This window comes from Callospermophilus lateralis, chromosome 3 (assembly GCF_048772815.1).
Source record: "Callospermophilus lateralis isolate mCalLat2 chromosome 3, mCalLat2.hap1, whole genome shotgun sequence".
In the NCBI taxonomy this organism is placed as follows: domain Eukaryota; kingdom Metazoa; phylum Chordata; class Mammalia; order Rodentia; family Sciuridae; genus Callospermophilus; species Callospermophilus lateralis.
Window position 1 is genome coordinate 112,280,486 of NC_135307.1, and position 12,928 is coordinate 112,293,413.

Sequence of the window (12,928 nt, forward strand, 5' to 3'; positions counted from 1 at the left end):
AGTCTCTTTGAGGAAGGAAAAGCGAAAGACCCTGGATTGGATGGAAGACAGCCAACATCCTTCCCTATAAAACCCTCGCTCCACCCCTGCTCCAGGCTTTCTGGTTGAAATTTCTCTGGACCAAGCAAGGCATTAGCCAGCACATGGCTTGCTGAGGGCTGTGGCTGTGAGCAGGTCTTCAGGAAAGTCAGGGAGAAGGAGCTGGAGTGTGGCTGCGGCCTGTGGTCTGGAAGACAGGGAAAAGATGAGGCTGACTGAAGAACCAGCTGGGCCAGACCCTGAAGGCTGCAGAGGGTGAGTGGCTCATTTGTCCAGCTTTCCATGACAGGGACAGGGAAAGGTGGGGTTCTTTTCCTGTGGGAGATCTAGAAAGGGTGGCTGGTCTGCTTTGGGGGAAAGTTAGGAGATGTGAGTTCTGCTCTTACCTTGTCACTCCCTGTCCCAGTCTCCTCTCACCCCTTCCCAGAGTTACCTGTTCGTTCACATTCTGCTGGCTGGCCACACTGATCTCATCACTGAGAAGTGAGAGGTGCAATCCAGTCCCTGCCTCCCTGGGCCAGCATTTATACCCAGTCTGTGTTCCAGAGTTCTCGCAGCTCTGTGGAGTGACTCACTGAGGGGTCCTCAGAGGCAAAGTTCTGCTCGACTCTCAGGGCAGTACTTTTCCAATTATGGCCTCGACTACCCTGAATTGGTCACAAGCATCCAGAGTGCTGGTTAAATGTGCAGGTGCCCAGTTCACACTGGAGTTGATGCGTCACACTGTTTCACAAGCTCCCCTGCTTCTGGCAGGCAGGCTGTACAATGTGGGAGCCACTGCTCTTCAGGAGAATGGTGTTTGTGGCTGTGGAGGGCTGTCTTGAAACTGCTAGAAGGTGACTGGATGTCAGAGGGAGATGTGATGGTCGTGGGACACATCACAAGTGGGAAGTCATCACTTGTGAAACTCAAGGGCACAGGGGCACCTATGCTGACTTGGTGGCTACAGAAGTAGTGAGCTCCTATCAAGGAAAGTTTAGGCTGATTTTTTGCACAGGAGGGGGAGCCGGTGGAACTGGGGTTGACATAGTGGTTCTCTGCGGCTGGCATGGAACTATCTAGGAAGCTCAGAGAAGCCAAATCTTAAAATAGACTTATGTTGAGGCCCTGGGAGATGAGAAGCTCTGATTGGAAGTTCCCTTCTATTTTTACAAATTTGTTTCTGTGATGGCCCAACAGATTTAATAATAACAATACCTACTGCATTTGGGTACCCCAAAGCTTAAAGGAACAATGGGCTAGGGACCAATATGTGGAGGAATGAAGTGCCTGGCAATCTGGAGACCTGTGTTCCTGCCTTAGAGGATGCAGAAACTTCCCTGTCTTTGTGGGAGGCTGGCGTGGGCATTGATAGCCCCTGCCACTTCTAGCTGCACTTTTCTGAAGTCCCCACCTCTCTTCCTGCTCCAGAGTGAGGTGGGCCCTAGGGGCTTTGAACTGGCCTTTGGAAGAGGCTGCCTGGAGAACCCTCTTCTTGGTGCACAGTCCCAATGGCTCACTAGGACCATATGTTTACAGATGAGGAGGCAGCAAGCACCTGGTTAGGTGGTCTGTACAGAGAACTTGAGGGGCCCAGAGCTTGGGACCTAGTCACAGCTCTGCCCTGAATCACTTCAGGGTCCCTGGGAGGAAATCTCTCTGTGTCCACTCTGGGAAATAGGAATCTATACTAGACTTGCTGATTTGGAAGGTGGAGTTAGGCATACATTATTTATATATACACACATACATGCATACACACACACAATAAAATATACATTTATTGTATATACATACAAATATACACATGCATATATAAATACACACATATATACACACACATAAACATACACAATAGACTAAAGCATATGTATGTGTGCACATATATATGCTTTAGTGTACTGTGTATGTATATGTGTGTATATACGTGTGTTTATATATAAACATATACTCATATACATACCACACATATATAACATATAATGCATTGTTTTAAATTTTTTTAGTTGTCAATGGACATTTATTTTATTTATTTATAAGTGGTGCTGAGAATCAAACCCATTGCCTCACACATTCTAGGCAAGCGCTCTAACACTGAGCCACAATCCCAGCCCTCCAACACATGTTTATAAAGAGATCAAATAGAGAGAAACAGAAAAGTCAGATAACTTGCACAGTTGCCGAGCAAGCAAGGGTAGCTCACAAGCCCTCTCTGAAGGTTTGGGAGTTCTCTCTGAGGGTTAAACCAGCAGCTCTGGTGTTATCATTGGAATGCACCCTTCTAAGCCCCAGCGCTCAGCACCTCTCAGGGACTGCTGCTCAGGGGCTTGCCCTTCAGCTCCTGGGGGTTGGGCCTGACCTGGACACCTGCTCTTGGAGGTGCCTGAGTGCTCAGGAGTAGGAATGTCAGGGAGAGTGGTAAACAGAAGATAGGGGCAGAGGAAGCCAAGAAGGAGTGAAGCCCCAGGATGCTGAGGGTCACACGGAATGGGTAGGCAGCAGGGCTCGAAGGCAGGCTGGGGACCCTGGCACCACCTGGCAGGCAGCAGAGGAAGCTGGCAAGGGTGGAGTGAGCTGGAGAGTGTCGCTCCATTGGGGATTACAATTTTTCTGGGACACAAGCTAGGCAGAGGCTATTACTCTTCCCCTCCCCCTCCTAGCAATCCCCCCACCAGAACCCCACAGGACCTCTTGTATTGCCAAGAGCCCTGTGACTATGTCACGGAAAGGGGTGTCCTAATTTCCTCACTAAACTCTGATCAGGGGGCATGAGGGGAGATGGTCAATGCTGTGTGGCTGCATAGACTGCACCCTGGGCCTGCAGTCCTGGCTGAGCCAGGCTGATTCTAGAAGTGTTAGAGCAGGACCAGAGGCTCTGGGGCATACCAGGATGAAAGAACAGACTTGAATTTGAGCTCTGTCTCTGTGTCTAACCTGCTGAATACATTTAACTAAGAAACTTAATTGCTCTGAGTCCATTTCCTCTCTGCAAAGTGCCATGGCCCACCAGAGATCCAATGAAGCAGGAGTGGTAGGAAGGATGGGAAAGCAGGGAAGAGCTGTGTGAAGGTGAGGTGGAAAAGCCATCATCATCTGGAGTGATCCCTATCATGGGGTCCGTCCCACGGGAGCCCTGTCTTTTCATAGCCTATAGAGATGCAAGCCTTGGCCAGCCCCCATAGTGGGGAGGCAGGGCTGGAGGCTTGGGGAGGAAAAGGCCTGGCTGCGGAAGTTCCGACCCACAGTCAAAGCTGAACATAGTGCAGGCGAGGCCCAGAGCCTGAGTTAGAGCGCAGCAGAGGTCCTGGCACCACCATGGGCCCTCTGGAGCCCAGGGCCACCCCAAGCCCATAAGTTTGTCTCCTTTGTCTCCCAGCACAAGTGCAGAGGAGGATGCCAAGTGGCTTCAGTGGGTGACACAGCAGTTCAAGAACATTGCCGGAAAAGACAGGGAGATCAACCGACAAGAATTCAAAAGAGCACTGAATGTGAAAGAGGCAAGTGACGACCCGAAGCAGGGGCCCTGCATTTATAGTTTATAGTGGAAGAGCAGCTGGTCCAGGGAGTTCCCCAGGGTTCCTTTGGACTTGAGGCCCCACAGCTAAGAAGGGCTAGCAAGGGGTTGCTGGTGCCCTCCCATCCCTCTGAGTAGCCATGGCCTTCTGGGGTTTTCCAACAACACACGAGCTGGGTGCGGTGGTTCATGCCAGTAATCTCAGTGACTCAGGAGCTGAGGCAGGAGGATCACCAGCTCAAAGCCAGACTCAGCAATTTAGTGAGTCTCAAAATAAAAACAAAAAAGAATTGGGGATGTGCCCCAGGATTCAATCCCCAGTACAAAAAATAAAGAAATCAAAGGAGGAAGAAGAAAAGAAATCCCACAAAGTAGGAAGTCAGCAGAAATATTGAGAGACAGTACAGCCTCTCAGTTCCCTCTAGCCTTGAGGGTAAAGCTGATGCTCTGACTTTAGCCTCTTTCCAGGGAAAAGTTTTTGAACTGCATCAGGCCTCCCTGCCAAGAAAACAGTGCACTTATCAGCAGAAAAGAGAGCCAACTATCCTCTGAGCTGACATGGGATGGTGGCCGTGTCCTTGGCAGGGATTGGCCAGTGAGCATTTGAGTGCCCCAGGTGGATCAGAAAGCACTGCTTCGAAAACTAAAGTCGCAAGTCCTAACACAGAAAACACAGGGAAGGAACAATTGGCCCACTCGGTCCAATGATTCAGTTCCTTCAAAACAGGAGGCTGTGAACACCTCAAGGTAAAGGTCACTCGTGGTGATAGAAAGATAAAGGCACTACCCTAGGAACCCAGGAGAAAAGGAAGGAAGCCCAGGCAGACAAGCTCCTCCCCACCCCACCCCCAGGCATCTCAGGACTCCAAGCCCCACCCACCTTAATTCCTGTGTGTCTCCCGCATCTGCTGCCAGGCCTGGAAAGCAGGAGCTGCACAGTATGTGACTGTTGAGTAACTGAGTCAGCTCTTAAGAACAAGCCATAGTGTAGGCTGCAGAGAGCCTTAAGGACCAGAAAAGCACAATGTCAATTGGGTCTACTGTATAAGTCTCTGACAAGTTCACTTACCCCCTTGTGGACACCCAAAAGAGGAGGAGACAAATTCTGGAAGGAACCCGCCCTTTTCCCAGGTTGGGTAAGGGGCCACCCAGAGATCTGGACTGCAAGGCCGACAGGAGCTCTGGCATGCAGGTCTGCAGCCACACGGGTCTCCCACCCTTCCCCCCCCCCACAGTCCTTCTTTGCAGAGCGGTTCTTTACCCTCTTTGACTCGGACGGAAATGGCACCATCACCCTGGAGGAGCTGCAGGAGGCGCTCACCCTGCTCACTCGCGGCAACCCCATGGACAAACTCAAATTCCTCTTCCAGGTGTACGACGTGGATGGTGAGGGCTCTTCCTGGGCACGGGCTGGGTGGAGAGGAGGGGCCCTTGGAAGAAGCCAGCCGTCTCAATGCTAAGTTCCATGAGGCTCTACAGACCCAGCCTGGGCCTGGGTCCTCAGGAGAGGCTGGCTTCCTTGTCCCTCCTGAAGTCCCCCATCTCTGCCCCTCTGGGGCAGGAAACACATGCCTTTGATTCAACTTACCTAGAAGCTGGTGGTTTCCTTCTGTTCTTTGGTTGAAAAAAGAAATCACTTTGTTGCTTTTTTCTTATCATCACAATGATAGAAGCTCGCCATGAACATGTCTGATAACTCAAAATGGTGTAAAGAAAGCTAACACCTCCCATAACATTTTACCAAACTTCTTTCTATGGTCACACACACCCCACACACCTTTTTTAAAAATGGGACCATGCTAGTTTATTTTTCATTAAACAATATCAATATTTTTCATGTAAGAATACATTGCTTTACAACATCATTTTTATCATAGTGAAATATACATAACATAAAATTTACCATTATAACCATTTTAAGGGTGAAGTTCACTGGCATTAAGTGCATTCAGAACTTTCCATCTTCCCAAATTGAAACTCTGTACTGTTAAACACTAATTCCCCATTCCCCTACCCCCATCCTTCTACTTTCTGTCTCTGAGAATTTGACTGCTCTAGATATCTCATATAAGTGGGATTATACAATATTTGTCCTTTTGTGTCTTGCTTGTTCCATTTAATATGATGTCTTCAAGTTTCACCAATGTTGTATTATGTGACAGGATTTCATTCCTTTTTAAGTCTGAATAATATTACACACACACTAACACACAAACACACCACATTTTTTTGTTTATTCATACATCTGTCGACAGACCCTTATATTGTTTCTGTCATTTGGTAACTGTGAATAATGCTGCTATGGACATTAATATACATTTGTGTTCCTCTTTTCAATTCTTTTTGGTACATACTCAGAAGTGGAATTGATAGATCACATCATAATCCTGTGTCTAATTTTTCAAGGAACTGCCTTGTTTTCTACAAAGGCTGCAGAGTTTTATGTTCCTTCAGCAATGGACAATTGTTCCAAGTTCTCCACTTCCTTTCTAATACTGTTACTTGTTACTTATGGGAACTCACAGGGGTTCTTGCACTGTTTTTGAGTGAGGCTTCATGGTTCCCACATATGCTGTGTAGCCTAGCTTAGTGGTTAAGGGCTCAGACTCTGAAGCTGGGCTACCTAGGTTCCAATATCAGTTTCATCTCTGAATTTTAGCATGTTACTTATTGAGGTATTTTGTGTATCTCATTTTTTAAAACTATTAAATGGGGATAATGATAATGATAATAGTATATACCAGGTTGAGAGGAGGAATAAATTAGTTAATTTATGTAAACTCAGAACAGTGCTTAAACACAGGATTAAAGGGATCAGCTATTAAACTGTTATTATCAGTTTAAGTTCTGTTTACTTAAACCCCTTTACCTAAATGGAGAATTACAGCCTACCGCCCTTCCTCTTTGGCATTATAAACAAAATTTCAACGAACATCCTGATTTGTACATCTTTGGTGATTTATTTGATTATTTCCTTAGTATAAATTCCTAGGAAGGCTTATATTACGTGTTCAGGCAGGAGATTTCAAAATTATTTTTAAATATTAAGAACAACGAAAGATAAATACAGGGAGCTAGGAAGCCCAGCCTAGCAGCTTCCTGGTAGGGGCATGGCCTCCTCTCACCCCGCCCAGGCTCTACTGCAAGGGAGGAAGACCAATCTTCTCAGCACAGGAGACAGCCAAAGCCCCTTCTTTGGTCGCTGGTACCCCTGTAAATAAATAAGCTCTCTGCTCTGCAACATGAACCTTTCCCAGCTTACACATCTAAACTTTCGGGGCCAGAGCCAGCCACTTGGAGTGCTAGCTTTTTCTGCAGAAGAGTGTGGACGCTGATTTATTCTGCTTTGATTTCTATGGCGGGTGTGTGTGGGGGAGCAGTACCACCATTTGCTAATGTGAAGAATGAAAGGAAGAGCTGGAAGACAGGAGGGGCTCTGGTAGAGGCTGAGAGAAGAGTGTTCTACTAAGTGCCTCTTCCCATTTTTGCCTTTAATAAGTGCAAAGGCCATGGTTTGGAGTCTCAGTTCAATGAACAATGGGGAGCTATCAAAAAGTGTTGAGCAGAGGAATGACAGGACTGGATATGCATTCCAAAAATTTAAATGTCGATGCCGACATGCTCAGGAAGCAGGCATGGTCAACAGCCCATGCAACTGGGGAGCAGGTTCCAGGAATGAGGTCTAGCTAGATGGGGTCAGGTGGGAATGAGAATTAGAGAAACCCCCAGAGTTGCTGACCATGCCTACTTCCTGAGCATCTTCCCCACCCCCCTTCCCAGTCTCCCGGGCCCCTCATCACTGGCTGTTCCTAAATACCAAATTTTGCTCACACCTGGGGGGTCATCAATGACCTGATAAGGAGGGGTCCGTCTGTAACTGGAGGAAGAAGAAATGTATATCTTGCCTTGGGGGACCGTTGTAGGGATAAAGGAGGCAAGACACCGAAGATAGCAGGAAACAGTTTTATTTGACTGCAGCCAGGTTCAGAGGGCACAGCTTTTGCTGTAATTAATTAATCCCCTGAACCCCGAGTTCAGGGAGTTTCAGAGTTTTATACCCAGCATGTAAGGGGAGGGGCTCAGAAGTTCACAGTATACAGAAGTTCACATAAAAGCAGCTTTTTCTTTCACTGTTTTGGGCAAGTTAACCCTTCAAGGACAACACCTGAGAAGGGGAGAGCTTCTTCTCCCCTTTCTATTCTCCCCCTGCCAGCTGTTACTATGGAGCCCAGTTGGTAACTTCTCTTATCTTAAAAATGTAGACCTCTCTGTGAATCCCAGTTCAAGGCCAGAGCCTTGTTTGTATATTTCTTCAAAGTACTATACTGGATATGTTTGTGAAAAACTAGTAAGGGTGTGTCCAGCACCTGGAGGGCTGGTATCTTCTTGGCCAGTGGCCAAGAAAACAGGGCGACATGAAAATAGGAAGTTTATCTACATTGAACTCTTTTGCAGAGACTCTTTTGCTGACAGTCCTAAAATCAGTCTGGGTGAAGATTTCTGGAGAGGCCCAATTAAGACTTTTCAGTGGAGAAAGGGGGTGCCACTTCAGGACAAAGGTGGGAGAAAGAAAGCTGGTGGTTTTGTGGTCAGAAAGTGGTATGTTAGACTCTACATTGTAATGTGATTGTGGGCTTTGACTTGGGCCCAAATAATGATCACAATACCAATAAGAATTTCCATGTAAACTGAGTGACCAAGCATGGTGGCACACACCTATAATCCCAGCAGATTGGGAGGCTGAGTTCAAAGCCGGTCTCAGCAAAAGTGAGGTAAGACCATGTCTCTAAATTACAAAATAGGGCTTGAAATGTGGCTCAGGGGTCAAATGCCCCTGGGTTCAATCCCCGGTAACCCCTCCCATTTGCAAAAAAAAATCCCATGTATATGCAATTTCTTTCAGACACTGTATTAGATGATTCACGATTGTCCATTATCCTTGAACCAAATCTGGAGGGAGAAATTATTATCCCCATTTGATAGATGGGCAAAGAGAGAGTCTATACTCTAAAGACTTAGAGCCACCATAACACAGCAAGGGGCAGAAGCAGGATGCTACCGTGGCTGTGTCTACATCTAAAGCAGTGCAAGCAAACATTCATCCCAGTCCTGTCCTGCTGCTTAGGAAGAATGAACATTTTTTAAAAAATGGAACATAATTACAGAAAAAATGTTCCAAATCTTATTTTAGGTGTTTTGACTTCTTTTACCCATTACTATTTATTTATTTATTTATTTATTTAAAGTATTGGGGATTGAACCCAGGGCACTCTACCACTGAGCTACATCCCCAGCCCTTTTACTTTTTATTTGGAGACAGTATCTCACTAAATTGATCAGGCTTTGATCTTTCGAACTTCCTATCTCAGTTTCGAAAGTAACTGGAATTACAGGTGTGTGCCAGTGCACTGGGCTGTCCATCACACTTTTAACCACCCGTGTCCACATAAGGCCACATGGCTGGACTGGAGTACCCAGCCGTAGCCTCTCTGGGACAACATGATAAACATTCTGCTTTAAGTTGGAGAGCAACAGGGCCCTTCTCCTCAACACCACCCCATATTCGGTTGGCTAATGGATAATGAAGTCTGAGTGCACAGCTACTTATAGATTAAGCAAGTACTTTTTCTAGGCAGATCATCTTGGAAGTTGAAGAATACTTAGCGAGGATACCACTGATTCTGGAGAAAGCCATCCACTGAGGTCAAAGATTCTCCAGACTTGAGGAGGCCCTCATTTCTGTTGAGCTAGGCAGTAGGGAGCCAAAGGTTTCTGAGCTGCACGAAGGTGACATTTGGTCCTTTGCTTTGTCTTTGCGCCTAAAGGGAAATGCTTGGCAGAAAACTGAAGGTGGGTGACGAGAAAACACCCCCTACCCAATACAATGTGAGTGCAGGGCATCTTCAGGGCTTCTGCAGGGCTTCTGCAGGGCTTCTGCAGGGCTGCCTCAGCTCCGCCCTCCCCCACGTCTCTCCGTGCTCACCCGGGACAGGCAGCGGCTCCATCGACCCCGACGAGCTGCGCACTGTGCTGCGGTCGTGCCTGCGCGAGAGCGCCATCTCGCTGCCCGAGGAGAAGCTGGACCAGCTGACGCTGGCCCTTTTCCAGTCGGCGGACAAGGACGGCAGCGGTGCCATCACCTTCGACGAACTCCGTGACGAGCTGCAGCAGTTCCCCGGCGTCATGGAGAACCTGACCATCAGGTACAGCTGCGGGACTCGGGCGCTGCCAGAGTCGGGGCTAGACCCAGGTCCCGAGCGGGGCGGGAGCCTTCCCAGCGTAGTCCCCACGTGCCCTTTTTCCAGGGAATAAAGATCTGTCCCGCGAGCAGCTATTGTTTTGCCTCCATTTTTTTCTGCACGGTCTGTTCAGAATCAATTCACAGTATTAAGCACCTACTACGTGCAGGGGGCACTTTCACATGCAATAATGCACTTTATAACAATGTCTATTTTTTCAAAGGAATTGAAATTACTTCTGAATAACTTGCCTAGGATCACACAAATAATTAGCAACAAATATTGGCTGAACAGCCACCACACATCAAGCTCCATTCAAAATAAGAGCAGTGCTTGGCAGGGACTGAGTTCTCAACTCTGCTGGGAGACATTTTGGAGACATGCAATTCATATCAATATACAAATAAGTAGAAAAGTACACAATTAGTAAATCCTGTAGAGAAAATAAGAGTGGAGTCTGACCGCAGACCCAAGTTTGTCTGAAAAGTGCCAATCTTGCAATCCATTCTTTTTGTGTCTTAACTGTCTTGTGGGTTACTTACCAAAGTGTATCTCAGATTCTTCTCTCCTTTTTTGGTTGCCATTTTTTTTTTCATGGGAGAAGTAAACAGAAATAATAATAATAAAAAATAGCTGTGGTTGTGACATCCAACACACCAGAGTTCCATTCCATTTCCACCTAACTGTGTGACAGTGACCAAGTCTGGACCTCTCTGTTTCCTAGCGTGGAAGGAAGCTGGCTTACTTGCACAGCTCCAAAGAGTTGGTGGGCCACAGCAAGTGGGAGTCTCTAGGTGACCCTCACAGCCCACACAGATTCTTCCCCTCTCCTGCCCCACTGCATCCCTCTGAGCAGAATCCCCTGTCTTGCAGTGCTGCCTGCTGGCTGACACCACCTGCCAACCGTCGTCCTCTGCACAGGCCACGCCCACTGACAGCTGCCTACTGGCACAACCACCGCAACCAGCTGCTCTGCCTGGCCACCTACACTGGCCTCCAAGTGCTGCTCTTTGTTCTGGCCGCCAATGCACACCGGGCCCTTGGTGCCAGCATCATGGTGGCCAAAGGCTGTGGCCAGTGCCTCAACTTCAACTGCAGCTTCATTGCGGTAGGGCTACACTGGCATGTTGCAGGGAAGCAGGTTGGGGGAGAATGTGGGTTCTCACATACAGACACCTAGAAATAGCAGGGCAGGATGCATCTTAGAAATCACCTAGGCCAGAACCCAGAGATGGAAGCTGAGGCCCAGAGAGGGACAGTGACTTGTCCACAGTTGCACAGTCAGTAAGGAATAACATAACTGGCAGTTTAGTGCACTTCCTATGTATCAGGCATGGTGATGAATACATTTCATTTGGTCCTCACAACAACCCTATGGTAAAGCCTCTGCTGGGCTCCATTCAGAGAGAAAAAAACTTCAGGTCACCTCTAATTTAAGTCCCAATGTGATCCTCTGTACCATGGAATTTGTCTCCAAGCATTTTGTATCTCACATGCCTGCAATTAAAACAAAACTAACAAAAACCCCTCATATGCTTTACTATATGCATGAACTAGTCTCTTAGCTAATACAGCTATGGCTCAATATCATTGTAAGGCCAGACTTCCCCTTCACCATCAGGGATGCACATCTCTATTCTAAACATGCTTCCTGGAATTATCAGCTTCTTGCCAGAGTGGGCTTTGTTTCAACCCCATAACCAGTTGACAGACTTAATGCCAGGAATGTGCGGCACATGGCTCATTCTCTTGATCTCTCACTCTTGCTTTGTTAATGCTACTTCCACTCTGCAGCTTCGCAGCAGTGAATCCTCTTAAGCTGCCTGCCCTTGGTGGGGGGCGTAGTTAGCTTCATTTAGTTAAAGCAGACACTGTAGTCTGTGGGTCCACATATCTAGGCACACATAAATCCACCAATCACAATGATAAAGTGAGGAGCCTGCGCCAGTTGCTCTGCATTTTGGAAAGTGGGGTCTTCCCCCAGGACACCTTGAGAACTGCACGTGCCAAGTGTCCATTTGACATCTTCACTAAAGAGGTACCGTGTCAATGCAGATGTTCAACGTTAGTGAAAGTTTCTACGTTTCTCATTTTGTTTCAATAAAGAAACAACACATGCAGGCACTCTAGCATTTTCTTCTCACCCTGATTCTGGAGACTCTCCTTTAGAGACCCAGCTGTGGATCTCAGAGAGCCGCAAAGGCTGGGGAGCAGCGGGGGTCTGTTCAGGAAGTCCAGGCAGCTCAGAGGGAGGTAGGCACACCCTGCTGGGGAAAGGACAAGTGGGAGCTGCTGGGCAGGGCTCTTACCACTCTACCCGCAGGTGCTGATGCTCAGGCGCTGCCTCACGTGGCTACGGGCCACGTGGCTGACTCAGGTCCTGCCCCTGGACTACGTTATCCAGTTCCACCAGCTCATGGGCTACATGGTGGTGGGACTGTCCCTTGTGCACACTGTGGCCCACGTCGTAAACTTTGGTAAGTGTCTAGGGGAGGGCTGGGGGCAACCTGGGCCTCACAAACCCCTGGATTACACAGCTCCCAGCTCTGAACATGGGTGCAGCCCCTGTATGTCCTGCCTGCCTGCAGAGGGGAAGCAGAGGGGCCCAGGGTGGGCCAGCACTCTGAGCCAAAGTCCCCACCTGGGCCAGTATTTGATGCAGAGGGTCCCAGAGGCAAGGCAGGTGCAAGAGCGGTCTTGTGCTTGTCTGCAGCACTCCTGGCTCAGTCCGAGGCCAGCCCCTTCCAGTTCTGGGAACTGCTGCTCACCACGCGGCCTGGCATCGGCTGGGTGCACGGCTCAGCCTCCCCAACGGGCGTTGCGCTGCTGCTGCTGCTGCTGCTCATGGTCATCTGCTCCAGCCCCTGCGTCCGCAGGAGTGGCCACTTCCAGGTGCCCCAGCCCTGATCCTTTTGCCTTTCCCTAAGCTGGGTTCCCACTTTCCTTTTTTTTTTTTTTTTAATTTAATTGATTTTATTTTTTAAATACACGACAGCGGAATGCATTACACTTCTTATTACACATATAGAGCACAATTTTTCATATCTTTGTATATAACCCACTTTCCTTTTTTGCTGTGTCCCCTCTGACTTGCTGCAGAGCTCAGGAAGCCCCAGGCTGGTCTGCGTGCTATTTGTGTGTGATCTGGGCTCTGCCG

General features: G+C 48.1%; 1 protein-coding gene across 2 annotated transcripts in view; it reads left to right on the forward strand.

The window, feature by feature from the left end:
- Positions 1 to 240: 240 nt before the first annotated feature.
- Positions 241 to 12,928, forward strand: part of Nox5 (NADPH oxidase 5) — a 55,089-nt gene continuing 42,401 nt past the window's right edge. The window contains exons 1-7 of one of the 2 annotated variants that reach the window (XM_076848665.1): positions 241 to 294; positions 3,395 to 3,515; positions 4,768 to 4,946; positions 9,451 to 9,735; positions 10,645 to 10,879; positions 12,095 to 12,248; positions 12,485 to 12,663. In XM_076848665.1, the coding sequence (XP_076704780.1) occupies positions 245 to 294; positions 3,395 to 3,515; positions 4,768 to 4,946; positions 9,451 to 9,735; positions 10,645 to 10,879; positions 12,095 to 12,248; positions 12,485 to 12,663 (1,203 nt within the window). In that variant the 5' untranslated portion in view covers positions 241 to 244. The remainder of the gene's footprint in view (positions 295 to 3,394; positions 3,516 to 4,767; positions 4,947 to 9,450; positions 9,736 to 10,644; positions 10,880 to 12,094; positions 12,249 to 12,484; positions 12,664 to 12,928) is intronic. The other variant, XM_076848666.1, reaches the window with a different exon arrangement.